The 16081-nt window shown below is 35.4% G+C and overlaps 1 protein-coding gene across 2 annotated transcripts in view; it reads left to right on the top strand.

The window, feature by feature from the left end:
- Positions 1–16081, top strand: part of HECW1 (HECT, C2 and WW domain containing E3 ubiquitin protein ligase 1) — a 592171-nt gene that overhangs the window by 489864 nt on the left and 86226 nt on the right. For both annotated transcript variants that reach the window (XM_066272070.1, XM_066272071.1), the window contains 3 exons: positions 9309–9429; positions 10190–10303; positions 11122–11274. In XM_066272070.1, the coding sequence (XP_066128167.1) occupies positions 9309–9429; positions 10190–10303; positions 11122–11274 (388 nt within the window). The remainder of the gene's footprint in view (positions 1–9308; positions 9430–10189; positions 10304–11121; positions 11275–16081) is intronic.

Here is a 16081-nt window from a genome sequence, read left to right as displayed (position 1 = left end):
GACATATTGCTATTTATGACAACATAGATGGACCTTGAAAGCATTATACTGAGTGAAATGAATAAATTAGAAAAAACTAAGAATTATTTGATCTCACACATAGGTAGTATATAAAACTAAGACTCATGGACATAGATATAAGTGATGTGGTTACCATGGGGGGGTGGGCATGGGGAATATAGAGGAAAAAAATATACAGTGATGGAAAATTATTTGATTTTGGGTGATGAACACACAGCACAATCAACAGTTCAAGTGCTATAGAGGTGTTTACCTGAAACCTATGTACTCTTATTGTTCAATGTCACCCCATTAAATTTAATTTTCTAAATTTAAAGAAAAGATTGTAAAAAAACCTAAGTTATTTCTCACAAATGTGTTTTTTCATTTTTCCCCATCTGAATGAATTTCACCAAAATCTTCAGTGACAAAATCTGAAACCCACCTCTCCCTCACCACCTTATCTAAATCATAGTCTCCTAAACACATCTTCACTCTATCTACTTTTTATCTCCACTAACAGCACCCTAGTCCAATTAGGCTGTCTAAATTCACTCTCACCATCTCCAATTTTTTCTCTCTACTGCAGAAAGATTTTTTTTTAATAATTCAAGTCACATCATGTCAGTCCCAATGCAGTGGCTTCCTGTTGTGCTTAGTATTAAACAAAATTGCTTAACACAGTATACCTTTACTTGTTTGATCATTCTTGTTTTTGCACTTATCCTCCAGATAAACTGAAGTACTACATCATCATCATTATTATTATTATTATTATTATTAGTGAGGAATAAATGTTGATTTGTTGTGCCAATTATTCCTGAATTCATTGGTTGATTCTTGTATGTGCTCTGAGGATCAAATGTGCAACCTTAATAGTATATCAGTAAGACACTCACCAACTGAGCTACCTGGCCAGTGCCTGGATTACCACTTTATGTTCTGCCACAGTGTCTTTGCACATGCTGATCCTCTACCTAAACTGCTCTTTTTCTCCCAACTTACCTCTTCTACTTAACTTGAAGCCTTTTTTGACTTATTCAGTCTCATTCTTGCTTATGTATTCTTTAGTTCTTCCTGAGGGATGCATGCCTGAACCTGGCTAGAGTGTTCTGAGATCTCAGAGAACTAAGTCCTTTTCCTTCATGGATGTGAATTATTTCAACTAGTAATTATATTCTAATTCCTTTGAGTTTTTGGTATCAATCTTCTCTAGATTATAAACTTAATACCTGGAATAGTAACTAATAAGTAAGAACTATGATTCTGGCCTTCTATAAAATTTGAAGGAGACTCATTTTTTCTATTCCATTTTTTCATTAAAAGATGTGTAAAATAATAAAGCATTTATTTACAAAGCACTTTAGGTGATTAATAAAAACACTCCTCTGGATATAGTCAAGGAGTTATTATTATTAATTTTGCTTATATGATGCAAGGCTATATGTAATATAAAATCCTAAATTCTTTGAGCCCTAATGAACAGGTATGTTTATTTTAGCATTAATATTAATATACTTAGTGTACTAAAATTAATTCAAAATGGATCAAAGACCTAAATATAAGACCTGAAACAATAAAGTACATAGAAGAAGACATAGGTACTAAAATCATGGACCTGGGTTTTAAAGAACATTTTATGAACTTGACTCCAATGGCAAGAGAAGTGAAGGCAAAGATAAATGAATGGGACTACATCAGAATTAAAAGTTTTTGCTCAGCAAGAGAAACTGATATCAAAATAAACAGACAGCCAACTAAATGGGAAATTATATTTTCAAACGACAGCTCAGATAAGGGCCTAATATCCAAAATTTACAAAGAACTCATAAAACTCAACAACAAACAAACAAACAATCCAATAAAAAAATGGGAAGAGGACATGAACAGACACTTCTCCCAGGAAGAGATACAAATGGCCAACAGATATATGAAAAGATGCTCAGCTTCATTAGTTATTAGAGAAATGCAAATCAAAACTACAATGAGATACCACCTCACCCCTGTTAGATTAGCTATTATCAACAAGACGGGTAATAGCAAATGTTGGAGAGGCTGTGGAGAAAAAGGAACCCTCATTCACTGTTGGTGGGAATGTAAAGTAGTACAACCATTATGGAGGAAAGTATGGTGGTTCCTCAAAAAACTGCAAATAGAACTACCTTATGACCCAGCAATCCCTCTACTGGGTATATACCCCAAAACCTCAGAAACATTGATACGTGAAGACACATGTAGCCCCATGTTCATTGCAGCACTGTTCACAGTGGCCAAGACATGGAAACAACCAAAAAGCCCTTCAATAGAAGACTGGATAAAGAAGATGTGGCACATATACACTATGGAATACTACTCAGCCATAAGAAATGATGACATCAGATCATTTACAGCAAAATGGTGGGATCTTGATAACATTATAAGGAGTGAAATAAGCAAATCAGAAAAAAACAAGAACTACATGATTCCATACATTGGTGGAACATAAAAATGAGACTAAGAGACATGGACAAGAGTGTGGTGGTTACCAAGGGTGGGGAGGGAGGGAGGACATGGGAGGGAGGGAGGGAGAGAGTTAGGGGGAGGGGGAGGGGCACAGAGAACTAGATAGAGGGTGACGGAGGACAATCTGACTTTGGGCGAGGGGTTTGCAACATAATTTGATGACAAAATAACCTAGACATGTTTTCTTTGAATATATGTACCCTGATTTATTAATGTCATCCCATTACCATTAATAAAAATTTATTAAAAAAAAAATATTAATATACTTAGATATTGAAATACAACATATACATATACCATATTTTCCCAGGTATAAGATGAGCCCATGAATAAAACACACCTTAATTTTCAGGCCCAAAATTTGAAAAAATATATATTACATAAAGTTATTGAACTCAAGTTTTATTCATTATAAAATTTATACACCTCGTGCCTGACCAGGCAGTGGTGTAGTGGATAGAGTGTTGGACTGGGATATGGAGGACCAAGGTTTGAAACCCCGAGTTTGCCACCTTGAGTGTGGGCTCATCTGGTTGGAGCAAAGCTCACCAGCTTGAGCCCAAGGCCGCTGGTTTCAACAAGAAATCACTTGGTCTGCTGTAGCCTCCCAGTCAAGGCACATATGAGAAAGCAATCAATGAACAATTAAGGTGCTGCAATGAGGAATTGATGCTTTTCATTTCTCTCTTCCTGTCTGTCTGTCCCTATCTGTCCCTCTCTCTGTCTCTGTCACAAAAAAAGAAATTCATACAACTCCTCATCACTATCAAAACTCCCATCCATTAGCTTGTCCTCATCTGTGTCTGATGATGAATCACTGTCTTAAACAATGAGTGCAAAAACAAGCATGAAAAAGCAGGAGATACAAGTAAAAAAATCTACAACCACTGTATAAGACACACCCAGTTTTTAGAACCCAAATTTTTGGAAAAGGGTGTGTCTCATGCATGAGAAATACAGTACTTAGAAATACAACATAGGTAGATGTCAGAAATGGTGGAGTGAAAGACACTTCTGATCTCTTCCTTTTAAATTTTAACAAATTCTACAACTATACACAGAGGGAAAACCTCAGATGAACTTTAAATATACACACACCAGATAGACAAAGTTATGGTTATGCATGAAGGTGGCCCAAAGGTAGAATCTACTCACAGAACAAAAAACAAGCCAAAGGACTGAGTCTTTCTTTTTCCTCACAGACCTGAGGGAGGGAGACACTGTTGGCACAGGCTTTGTCTTGGAGCCGGAGCCAGGAGAATAGGAGAGAGTCTGGGTTGAAGAATCTGAGATAGAGGCAACAACCAAGAATGGGTAGCAGGACCATTTCCCGGCATATCTAAGCTACAAGGATAAAAATAGATTCAAAGTGAAAGGTTGGAAAATGATTCTCCAAGAAAATAATATCCAAAGACAAGCAGGTGTAGCCATACTCATATCTGACAATGCTGACTACAAGACAGCAAAGGTAACCAGAGACAAAGGTAGACATTTCATAATGATAAAGGGGACATTGCATCAAGAATATATAACACTTCTGTATATATATGCACCAAACGAAGGAGCAACAAAATATATAATACATCTACTAACTGATCTAAAAATACAAACTGAGAAAAATATCATTATACTTGGAGACCTCAATATACCATTGTTGGCTTTATATCATTCATCCAAACAGAAAATCAATAAAGAAATCTCAGCTTTAAATGAAATACTAGAACAAATGGACATAATAGACATCTATAGAACATTTCATCCCAAAACATCACAGCATACATTTTTCTCCAGTGTACATGGAACATTCTCAAGGATAGACTATAGGCCCTGGCCAGTTGGCTCAGTGGTGGAGCGTCGGCCTGGCGTGCGGGGGACCCGGGTTTGATTCCCAGCCAGGGCACATAGGAGAAGTGCCTATTTGCCTCTCCACCTCCCCCCTCTTTCCTCTCTGTCTCTCTCTTCCCCTCCCGCAGCCAAGGCTTCATTGGAGCAAAGATGGCCCAGGCGCTGGGGTTGGCTCCTTGGCCTCTGCCCCAGGGACTAGAGTGGCTCTGGTCACAGCAGAGTGATGCCCCAGAGGGGCAGAGCATCGCCCCCTGGTGGGCAGAGCGTCGCCCCTGGTGGGCATGCTGGGTGGATCCCGGTCGGGTGCATGTGGGAGTCTGTCTGACTGTCTCTCCCCATTTCCAGCTTCAGAAAAATACAAAAAAAAAAAAGAATAGACTATATGCTGGGTCATAAAACTAACATAAACAAAGTCAGAAAGATTGAAATTATACCAGCATATTCTCTGACCATAAAGCTTGGAAACTAGAATTCAAGTGCAAACGAGAGGTAAGCAAGCCCACAAAAATGTGGAAATTAAGCAACATACTTATAAAAAAAATGACTGGGTCAAAGAAGAAATAAAAGAAAAGATCAAAAGATGGCAACACGACATATCAGAATCTATGGGATGCAGCAAAAGCAGTAATAAGAAGGAAGTTCATGTCACTACATACAGGCTTATATGAAAAAAACAAGAGAGAGCCTAAGTAAACAATGTAACATCACATCTTAAGGAACTAGGGGAAAAAAAGAACAAAGGCAACCCAAAACCAGCAGAAGAAAGGAAATAATAAAAATCAGAGCAGAAATAAATGAAATAGAGAACAGAAAAACGATAGAAAAAATCAATACAACAAAGAGATGGTTCTTTGAAAAGATTAACAAAATTGACAAATCCCTGGCAAGACTCGCTAAGGAAAAAAGAGAAAGAACTTATATCAACAAAATTCAAAAGAAAAGAGAAATTACCATATATATTGTACATATACAAAAGATTATTGTAGAATACTATGAAAAACTATATACCACCAAATTCAACAATCTAGAAGAAATGGATAAACTCCTAGAACAATACAATCTTCCTAGACTAAATCACAAAGAAGTAGAAAGCCTAACTAGATGCATAAGCAGGGAGGAAATAAAAACAACGATCAAAAATGTTCCCAAAAATAATGTCTGGGGCCAGGTGGTTATACTAATGAATTCTACCAATCATTCAAAGCAGATTTGATTCCTATCCTTCTCAAAGTCTTCTAAAAACTTGAAGAAGCAATACTTCCAAGCACATTTTATGAGGCCAACATAACCCTTATACCAAAACCTGGCAAGGACAACACAAAAAAAGAAAACTACACACCAATATCTCTAATGAATACAGATGCAAAATTCCAAACAAAATTGTAGCAAATCGAGTACAACACATTAAAAAAATAATTCATCATGATCAAGTGGGATTCATCCCCGAAACACAGGATGGTGCAACATACATAAAACATTTAATGTAATACACCATATCAACAAAACAAAAAAACAAAAACCATATGATCCTATCAATAGATGCAGAAAAGACATTTGATAAAATACAACATCGTTTTATGTTTAAAACACTCAACAAAATGTATATAGAAGGAAAATATCATAACCTAATAAAGGCCATTTATAACAAATTATCACCTAACACCATACTAAATGGTAAAAAACTGAAAACTTTTCCTCTAAAATCAAGAAATCAAAGCTTCTCACTCTCTTCACTCCTATTCAACATAGTGCTGGAAGTTCTAGCCAGAGCAATCAGACAAGAGAAAGAAATAAACAGCATTCATATTGGGAAAGAAGAAGTAAAGGTTTCACTTTTTGCAAATGATATCCTGTATATAGAAAACCCCAAAGACTCCACAGAAAGGCTATTAGAAACAATGATTACAGTAAGGTCACAGGATACAAAATTAATATACAGAAGTCTATTGCTTCTTATACCAACAATGAAACTCTGGAAAAAGAAAAATAATAATCCCTTTTACAATTGCAACAAAAAAGTAAAATACCTAGGAATAAATATAACAAAGAATGTAAAGGACCTACATACTGAAAACTACAAAGCTTCATTAAAGATAATTGAAAAGGACACAATGAAATGGAAAAATATTTTTTGTTTGTGGATAAGAAGAATAAATATAGTTAAAATGGCTATATTACCCAAAGCAATATAAAAATTTAATGCAAATCTCATCAAAATGCCAATGTCATTTTTTGTAAAAAAAAAATGGAACAAAAAACTATCAGGTTTATATGGAACCATAAAAAAACTCAAATAGCCAAAGAAATCCTAAGGAAAAAAGCGAAGCTGAAAGCATTGCAATACCTTACTTCAAATTATACTATAGAGCCACAATAATCAAAACAGCATCGTATTGGCAGAAAAATAGACACACAGACCAATGGAACAGAATAGAGAGCCCAGAATAAAACCATATATATACGATCAAATCATCTTTGCTAAAGAAGTCAAAAACACACAATGAAGAAAAGAAAACCTCTTTAGTAAATGTGCTGGGAAAATTGGACAGCCACATGCCAAAGAACAAAACTTGACTACTGTTTGTCTTCTTGTACAAAAATTAATTCAAAATGGGTCAAAAACCTAAATATAATTTCTGAAATAATAAATTACATAGAAGAAAACATAGGTACTAAACTCATGGACCTTGGCAGTAGAGAACATTTTATGGATTTGACCCCAAAGGCAAGGGAAGTAAAGGCAAAGACAAATAAATGTTACTACATCAAACTAAGAAGCTTCTGCACAGCAAAAGAAATTGACAGCCAACTAAATGGGAGATGATATTTTCAAACAACAGCTCAGATAAGGGCTAATATCTAAAATATATAAAGAACTCACAAAACTCAGCAACAAACAATCCAATAAAAAAAATGGGAAGAGGACATGAGCAGACACTTCTCTCAAGAAGAAATACAAATGACCAATAGATAAATGAAAAAATGCTCATCTTCACTAGCTGTTAGAGAAATGCAAATCAAAACTACAATAAGATACCACCTGATACCTGTTAGATTAGCTATTATCAACAAGACAGGTAATAACAAGTGCTGGAAGGCTGCAGTAAAAAAGAAATACTCATTCACTGTTGGTAGGAATAAAAATTAGTCCAACCATTATGGAAGAAAATATGGTGATTCCTCAAAAAATTAAGACTAGAATTACCATATGACCCAGCAATCCCTCTACTGGGTATATACCCCCCAAACTTGAAAATATGGGTACATAAAGACACATGCACCCCCATGTTCTTTGTAGCATTTTTCATGGTGGCCAAGACATAGAAACAGCTGAAATTCCCTTCAATAGAGGATTGGATAAAGAAGATGTGGTACATATATACTATGGAATGTTAGCCATAAGAAATGATGACAGTATCATTTACGACAACATGGATGGAACTTGATAACATTATAGTGAGCAAAATAAGTAAATCAGAAAAAGCTAAGAACTGTACATAAGTGGAACACAAAATTGAGACTTACAGACATAAATAAGAATGCAGTGGTTACCGGAGGAAGAAGGGAGGAGAGGGTAATGGAGTGGAGGAGGGGGAGGGGCTTAAAGAGAAACAAAATATTGACTGATGGAGGATGATTTGACTTTGGGTGATGGGAATACAGAACAATCTACTGTTCAGATGATGTGGAGATATTTTCTCTAAATCTATGTACTCTGGTTGACCAATTTTGCCCTGTTAAATTTAATTGTCTAAATAAAAAATGAATAAATAAGTAAATAAAAAGGAAAAGAAATACAACATATACATATATTACAGTTGCTTCATTAGAGTTAGAATCACTTCTTATAATATAGTGACATACAAGAGAAGTTTTTTGGGTTTTGTTTGTTTTTAATTTTTTTCATTTTTCTGAAGTGAGAAGCAAACAGATAGACTCCTGCATACCCTTGATCAGGATCCACACAGTAAACCCATTAGGGGGCAATACTCCATCTGGGGCATTACGTTGTTGCAACTGGAGCCATTCTAGTGTCTGAGGCAGAGGCCATGGAGCCATTTTCAGCACCCTGGGCCAACTTTGCTCCAGTGGAGCCTTAGCTGTGGGAGGGGAAGAAAGAGACAGAAAGAAGAGGAGGATGGGTGGAGAAGTAGATGGGCACTTCTCCTGTGTGCCCTGGCTGGGAATTGAACCCCGGACTTCCACACACCAGGCCTATGCTCTATCACTGAGCCAACCAGCCAGGGCACAAGAAAAGTTTGATCTAGTTTGGTTTATGTTGTATTCGATTATTTCAGTACAAGTAAGTCAAGGAATATGCTCATCAAGGTATTTTTAAGAGAAATATAATTTGAAATGGAGTGAAAGACATAAATATTTATTGTCATCAGAATTTTTTTCTTTATTATCTTACAGTGGTCCCTCTTCTATCATGTGGGTTAGGTTTCAGAATCCTCCACGATAGGTGAAAATCCAAAAGCAGCATCTCATATTTACTTCATTATTTATATATAGTTTAAGGCTTTATTTTGATTTAATATTTTTTAATATGTTTTAATTAATATTTTTGTTTTTATATTGTTTTTAATTTTTTAGGATAGAAAATGCTTATTTTACTACAAAAATAATTAAAATAATAAATATATAAAAGTCATATACCACAAAATCCCCTGATATAGTGAAACATCCATGATGCAAAATTAGATATATACAATTTAAAAATCCACAATACAGTGAGATTGCAAAAAGTGAGCCATGATATGGCAAGGGATGACTATATTTCTATTTATTATAAAAGTAACTGAGAGAGTGATAGAAATTAAGGGAAACTTCTTGGAGGAGAAAAATATGAAGACACAGTAATGTGCCTTTGGTTGGCCCTTTCCCTACTGCTGCTCTGTGTATTTGTTCTTTGATAAACAGTGTTGACCTACACTCATCCTGTGTACTTCTCTCCACAGGTTTACAGAGAGCTAGTGCAAGAGCCCCTTCACCCTACCGAAGAGATTTTGAGGCCAAGCTACGTAATTTCTACCGAAAATTGGAAGCCAAAGGATTTGGTCAAGGTCCAGGGAAAATTAAGTGAGTGCTCTAGTGCTTGGTACTGAATTCATATGATAGCTCTTTCTATCTTTTCCTCCCCTATACCTTTGTCATATTTATTTTTTTGAGATTGGATACCATGGTGTGGAAACATTATGTTAAGTTCATTGTAGAAAGGAAGAAAAATAATTATGAAGTTGAGAAGTAAGAAAAATGATAATTAAGAAATTGAAGAGGAGGCAGAAGGGAAGGGAAGATAAGGGCCAGATAAAAAGGACAATAAATTTCAGACAAAAGCATATGTAAAATAAATGGTAGACCTTTTCAGAAAACAAGGAATGTGGAAATAAATTTTAAAATCTTGATTTACCTATACTTATTCTTGAGAAAAATTTAATTATTTAGTCAAATTAAGAGTCAATTATGGACTCTTTGTAACTTTGTAATAGAAGTCTAAGTAAAGTGTTGTGTGTTTCTTTTTCTTTCTGGGTTTATAATTTTCATCTTGAAAAGTCGAACCCAAACTCAGGAATCCAATTGAAGAGATCCTTTTTGGAACTGATTAAAAAATCCAAAAAGTAGTCCAATAGAATGGAATATGTCCAATTATAATAGCATACACATTGTCCTTGTGCTGTCAAAGTTTTGAAATGAGTGTTTTTAGAAAGTCCTTTGCTTAACTGTGTCATTGGAGAGGTTGGGAGTGAGACCTGGGCACCCACCACTCACCTAGAACACTCACTAAGAGCAGAGCTTCAAGCCACTACTCACCACTGATGTAGCTTCTACTTCTTCCTAGACTCATCATTCGTCGGGATCACTTATTGGAAGGAACCTTCAATCAGGTTATGGCCTATTCCCGGAAAGAACTCCAGCGAAACAAGCTTTATGTCACCTTTGTTGGAGAAGAGGGGTGAGGCACCAGTAGTTTTATTCAGACATCTCAATGTGGTGGACCAGAGCCCCTGGATCTTGGGTGATTTTTCTCAAGAAGCAGGGTGGCTCTAAGCCTTTGCCCCAAGGTGATTCTGATCATATCCTTCTGGGAGGTCTTTGTACAGGTATTGCTAAGCTTTAGATTTCATGTTCTTTAAAGCCTAAGATTATTGACAGGTACTAGAGTCTAAGGTACAGAGTCAAAGCATAAACCAAAATTTTAGGTCTAAACTACTGGACCTTTACTTTTTCAGTTGATGTACATTTCTGAGTAGCTGATCAAAAACCTTTTCCTCCTAAAGTACACATATACAACTACACAACAATATTTTTATATAATTTCAATGGTTTCATAGAAAATCATCTCAAACATAGAGGGTAAGTCCACCTAGGAGGGCACATCAGAATGAACTTGGAAGCTTTTCAATTCACACATATACACAGATGCATGCATGAACAGTGTCATTCTCTTGTGCCTTTCCCAGCAAAGCTCTTGTTTTTAATGGGCCAGCTGTGTGTTTTATCCAATAGGTGTTATATGATCAAACAAAAAGGTTAAGGACCATTGCCATAAAAGTTTATTCATGGTCATCTAAGTAAGAACTTCCCAAAACCAATGACCACATTTTTATTTTCTATAGCAAATTAATACTTACATTGAAATCCACTCTAAAGAGCCAAGAATGCTATTGACATTCCACAGTACTGACTCTGAAAGAGTACACTAGCACCAAGCTAGAGGCAGGTTCCCTACCTCCTGCATAATAGGTTCCTGGGCCTCTGCTTCCTTTGCAGCCTGGATTACAGTGGTCCTTCGCGAGAGTTCTTCTTCCTTTTGTCTCAAGAACTCTTCAACCCTTACTATGGACTCTTTGAATATTCTGCAAATGATACTTACACAGTGCAGATCAGTCCCATGTCTGCGTTTGTGGAAAATCATCTAGAATGGTAAGGTATAGAATTTTTGTTTTATTATATTTAAAAGTTTTAGTCTTTCTTGGTCAGAAAACAGCAGCATTTATCAAGGACCACTGTGTTTAGAACACTGTATAGAGACTGATAGAATGCAGAGTGATGAGAATGAATAACAAAGCACTAGAAGGAAGACTTTTGTTAGTCTTCTTTCTAAATACAAAATAAATTACTAAAAAACACTGCATATATATTACCAACTGCAAATTGATGTAAGAAACAGTAATTGCCTTCTGAAGAGACACTAAGTAAGGTAAGTAGATATAGATCCTGGATATTGATAATTTTACTAAAATTTTAAGACCACAGTATAGGTTTTTTGGAGATATACATGGGTTTGAAATTCTTTGACATTTGGACGCTTTTGGACCAATGGATTTAAAAAGTTGAGTTTCATTCTTTTGCATGTGACTTTCCAGTTTTCCCAGCATCATTTATTGTAGAGGCTTTCTTTTCTTCATTGTGTGTTGTTGGCCTCTTTACAAAAGATTGTTTGACCATCTATATGTGGTTTTATTTCTGGGCTTTCTATTCTGTTCCATTGGTCTGAGTGTCTATTTTTCTGCCAATACCATGCTGTTTTGATTATCGTGGCTCTATACTATAATTTGAAGTCAGGTATTGTAATGGCCCCAGCTTCATTCTTTTTCCTAAGAATTACTTTGGCTATTTAGGGTTTTTGATAGTTCCATATAAACCGGATAATTTTTTGTTTCATTTCTTTAAAAAATGACATTGGAATTTTGATGCAAATTGCATTAAATTTGTATATTGCTTTTGTTAATATGGTCATTTTGACTATATTTATTCTAACTATCCAAGAAAAAGGAATGTTTTTCCATTTTATTGTATCTTTTTCAATTTCCCTTAACAATGCTTTGTAATTTTCATTATATAGGTACTTTACATTCTTTGTTATGTTTATTCATAGGTATTTTGTTGTTGTTGTTGCAACCATGAAGGGGATTATTTTTTTGAGTTCGTTTTCTGATGTTTTATTGTTGGCATATAAGAAGGCAATAGATTTATGTATATTAATTTTGTATCCTGAGACCTTACTTTATTGGTTTATTGTTTCTAATTGTCTTTTTGTGGAGTCTTTGGGGTTTTTGATGTATAGGAGCATATCAGCTGCAAAAAGTAAAACTTTTACTTCTTCTTTCCAATAGGAATGCTTTTTATTTCTTTTTCTTGTCTGATTGCTCTGGCTAGAACTTCCAGTACCACGTTAAATAAGTGTGGAGAAAATGGACAGCCTTGTCTTGTTCCTGATTTTAGGAAAAAAGTCCTCAGTTTTATGCCATTTAAGATGATGTTAGCTGATGGTTTGTCATAAATGGCCTTTATTTTGTTGAGATATTTTCCTTCTATACCCATTTTGTTGAGTGTTTTAACCATAAAATGGTATTGTATTTTATTGAATGCCTTTTCTCCATCTGTTGATAGGATCATATGGTTTTTGTTCTTTGTTTTGTTGATATGGTGTATTACGTTAACTGTTTTATGTATGTTGCACCATCCTTGTGTTTCAGGGATGAATACAAATTGATCATGATGAATTATTTTTTAATGTATTGTTGTATTTGATTTGCTAGTATTTTGTTTAGTATTTTAGCATCTGTATTCATTAGAGATATTGGTGTGTAGTTTTTTCTTTGTGTTTTTCTTGCCAGGTTTTGGTATGAGGGTTATGTTGGCCTCATAAAATGTGTTTGAAAGTATTGCTTCTTCTTCAATTTTTTGGAAGGCTTTGAGTAAAATAGGAATTAAATCTTTGAATGTTTGATAGAATTCACTAGTATAGCCATCTGGCCCTGGACTTCTATTTTTTGGGAGGTTTTTGATAGTTGTTGCTATTTCCTCCCTGTTTATGGGTTTGTTTAGGCTTTCTACTTCTTCATGACTCAGACTAGGAAAATTGTATTGTTCTAGAAATTTATCCATTTCTTCTAGATGGTTAAATTTGGTGGCATATAGTTTTTTAATAATATTCAACAATAATTCTTTGTATATCTGTGGTGATTTCTCCTCTTTCATTTTTTTTTCTGAAGCTGGAAATGGGGAGAGACAGTCAGACTCCCACATGCGCCCGACCGTGATCCACCCGGCACGCCCACCAGGGGGCGATACTCTGCCCCTTCGGGGCATCGCTCTGCCGTGACCAGAGCCACTGTAGCGCCTGGGGCAGAGGCCAAGGAGCCATCCCCAGTGCCCGGGCCATCTTTGCTCGAATGGAGCCTTGGCTGCGGGAGGGGAAGAGAGAGACAGAGAAGAAGGAGGGGGTGGGGGTGGAGAAGCAAATGGGCGCTTCTCCTATGTGCCCTGGCCAGGAATCGAACCCAGGTCCCCTGCATGCCAGGCCGACGCTCTACCACTAAGCCAACCGGCCAGGGCTCCTCTTTCATTTTGAATTTTGTTTATATGAGTTCTTCCTTTTTTTTCCTTAGTAAGTCTTGCCAAGGGTTTGTCAATTTTTTTTATCTTTTCAAAGAACCAGATCCTTGTTTTATTGATTTTTTTCTATAGTTTTTCTGTTCTCTGTTTCATTTATTTCTACTCTGATTTTTATTATTTTCTTTCTTCTGATGGTTTTGGATTGCATTTGTTCTTCTTTTTCTAGTTTCTTAAGGTGTGAAGTTTACTTGGGCTCTCTCTTGTTTGTTCACATAGGCCTATAGTGATAAGAACTTCCCTCTTATTACTGCTTCTGCTGCATCCCAGAGATTCGGATATGTTGTATTGTCATTTTCATTTGTCTGTATGTATCTTTTGATCTCTTCTTTTATTTCTTCTTTGACCCACTTATTTTTTAGAAGTATGTTGTTTAATTTCCACATTTTTGTGGGTTTGTTTACTTCTTTTTTGCAGTTGAATTCCAGTTTCAAAGCTTTATGGTCAGAAAATATACTTGGTATAATTTCAATCTTTCTGAATTTGTTGATGTTAGTTTTTTAGCCCAACATATGGTCAATTCTTGAGAATATACCATGTACTCTGGAGAAAAATGTATACTCTGGCACTTTGGAATGAAATGTCCTGTAGATGTCTATCATATCAAATTGTTCTAGTATTTCATTTAAGGCCGATATTTCTTTATTGATTTTCTGTTTGGATGAACAATCTAGAGCCGTCAGTGGTGTATTGAGGTCTCCAAGTATGATTGTATTTTTGTCAGTTTTTGTTTTTAGGTCAGTTAGTAAATATATTTTGGTGCTCCTTTGTTTGGTTTATATATAATATATTAAGAAGTGTTATGTCTTCTTGATTCAATGTTTCCTTTATCATTATGAAATGACCACCTTTGTCTCTGATTACCTTTAGTGTCTTATAGTCAGCATTGTTAGATATGAGTGTGGCTACCTGTTTTCCTTTGGATGTTATTTGCTTAGAGAATTGTTTTCCAACCTTTCACTTTGAATCTGTTTTTATCCTTGTAACTTAGATGTGTTTCTTGAAGGCAGCATATAGTTGATTTTCTTTTTTAATCCATTTTGCTACTTTGTGCTTTATTGGTGAGTTCAATTCATTTACATTTAGTGTAATTATTGACACTTGAGGGTTTCCAATTGCCATTTTATATATTGCTTTCTGACAGCTCCATATCTTGTTTGGTTCTCTCTTTTGTTTTTCTATTATTTGTTTTTGTTTGGTTGTATTTTATACTTCTTTCCTTTGTTTCTTCTTTTTTTTAGCCATGTGTGTCTATGGTGATTTTTTCAGAGGTGGTTACCACTGAGTAATATAAAGGATACATATCATGTTCATTGTAGTACATTATCTCATGAGTGCTTCTGCATTCCATTCTCCTTTGCTACTGTTAATCTTTGTCCTCTTCCCTCTTTTGTTTTTGTTGTCACAGATTAATCTTGTTTTTATTGTGATCTTGATGGAGCTTTTACTTGTAGTTTTGATTTCTTTTGTTCTTTGTATCTGGTCTGATAAACCCTTTTAGTATTTCCTGAAGTGGGGTTTTCTAGTGATAAATTCCCTCATCTTTTCTATATCTTTGAATGATTTTATCCTTTGTATTTGAAGGATAGCTTTGATGGATATAGTATTTTTGACTGGAACTTCCTCTCATTTAGAATTTAAATATTGGGGTCAACTCTCTTTTGGCTTGTAGAGTCTCTGCTGAAAAATATGATGATAACCTAATGGGCCTTCCTTTATATGTTGTATTCTTTTTTTCCCTGGCTGCCTTGTGGATTTTTTCTTTGTCATTGGTTTGTGATGATTTCATTATGATGTCCTTGGAGTAGATTAGTTTGGGTTAAGATAACTTGGTGTTCTGTTTGCTTCCTGAATTCGAGGCTCTAATTCTTTCCATGGGCTTGGGAAGTTCTCGTCTATTATTTGTTTGAATATGTTCTCCATTTCATGTTCTCTCTCTTCTCCTTTTGATATACCCATTATTCTTATGTTGCTTTTTCTGATGGAGTCAGACTATCCCTGTAGGGCTTTCTCATTTTTTTTAATTCATGAGTCTCTCTCCTCTCTGTAGTGTCTCTAGTTGCCTGTCTTCTATGTCACTAATTCTCTCCTCTATCTGGCCATTGTATTAGCTAAACTTGTTACCTCATTTTTCAGTTCGTGAGTTGAGTTTTTCATCTCTGTTTGATTCATTTTCATAGTTTCAATTTCCTTGATGATATATTCATTTTGTTTATTGAATTGTTTTTTGAGCTCTCTGCCTTTCTGTGCTTTTTTGTATTTCCCTGAGTATTTTTAGGACTTCAATTTTTAATTCTCTGTCATTTAACTCTAAGGTTTCCAAGCAATTAAA

This window comes from Saccopteryx bilineata, chromosome 4 (assembly GCF_036850765.1).
Source record: "Saccopteryx bilineata isolate mSacBil1 chromosome 4, mSacBil1_pri_phased_curated, whole genome shotgun sequence".
NCBI classification, from domain to species: Eukaryota; Metazoa; Chordata; class Mammalia; order Chiroptera; family Emballonuridae; genus Saccopteryx; species Saccopteryx bilineata.
The sequence above is the reverse complement of the archived record's forward strand: the minus strand, read 5'-3'. Positions and strand labels throughout refer to the sequence as shown.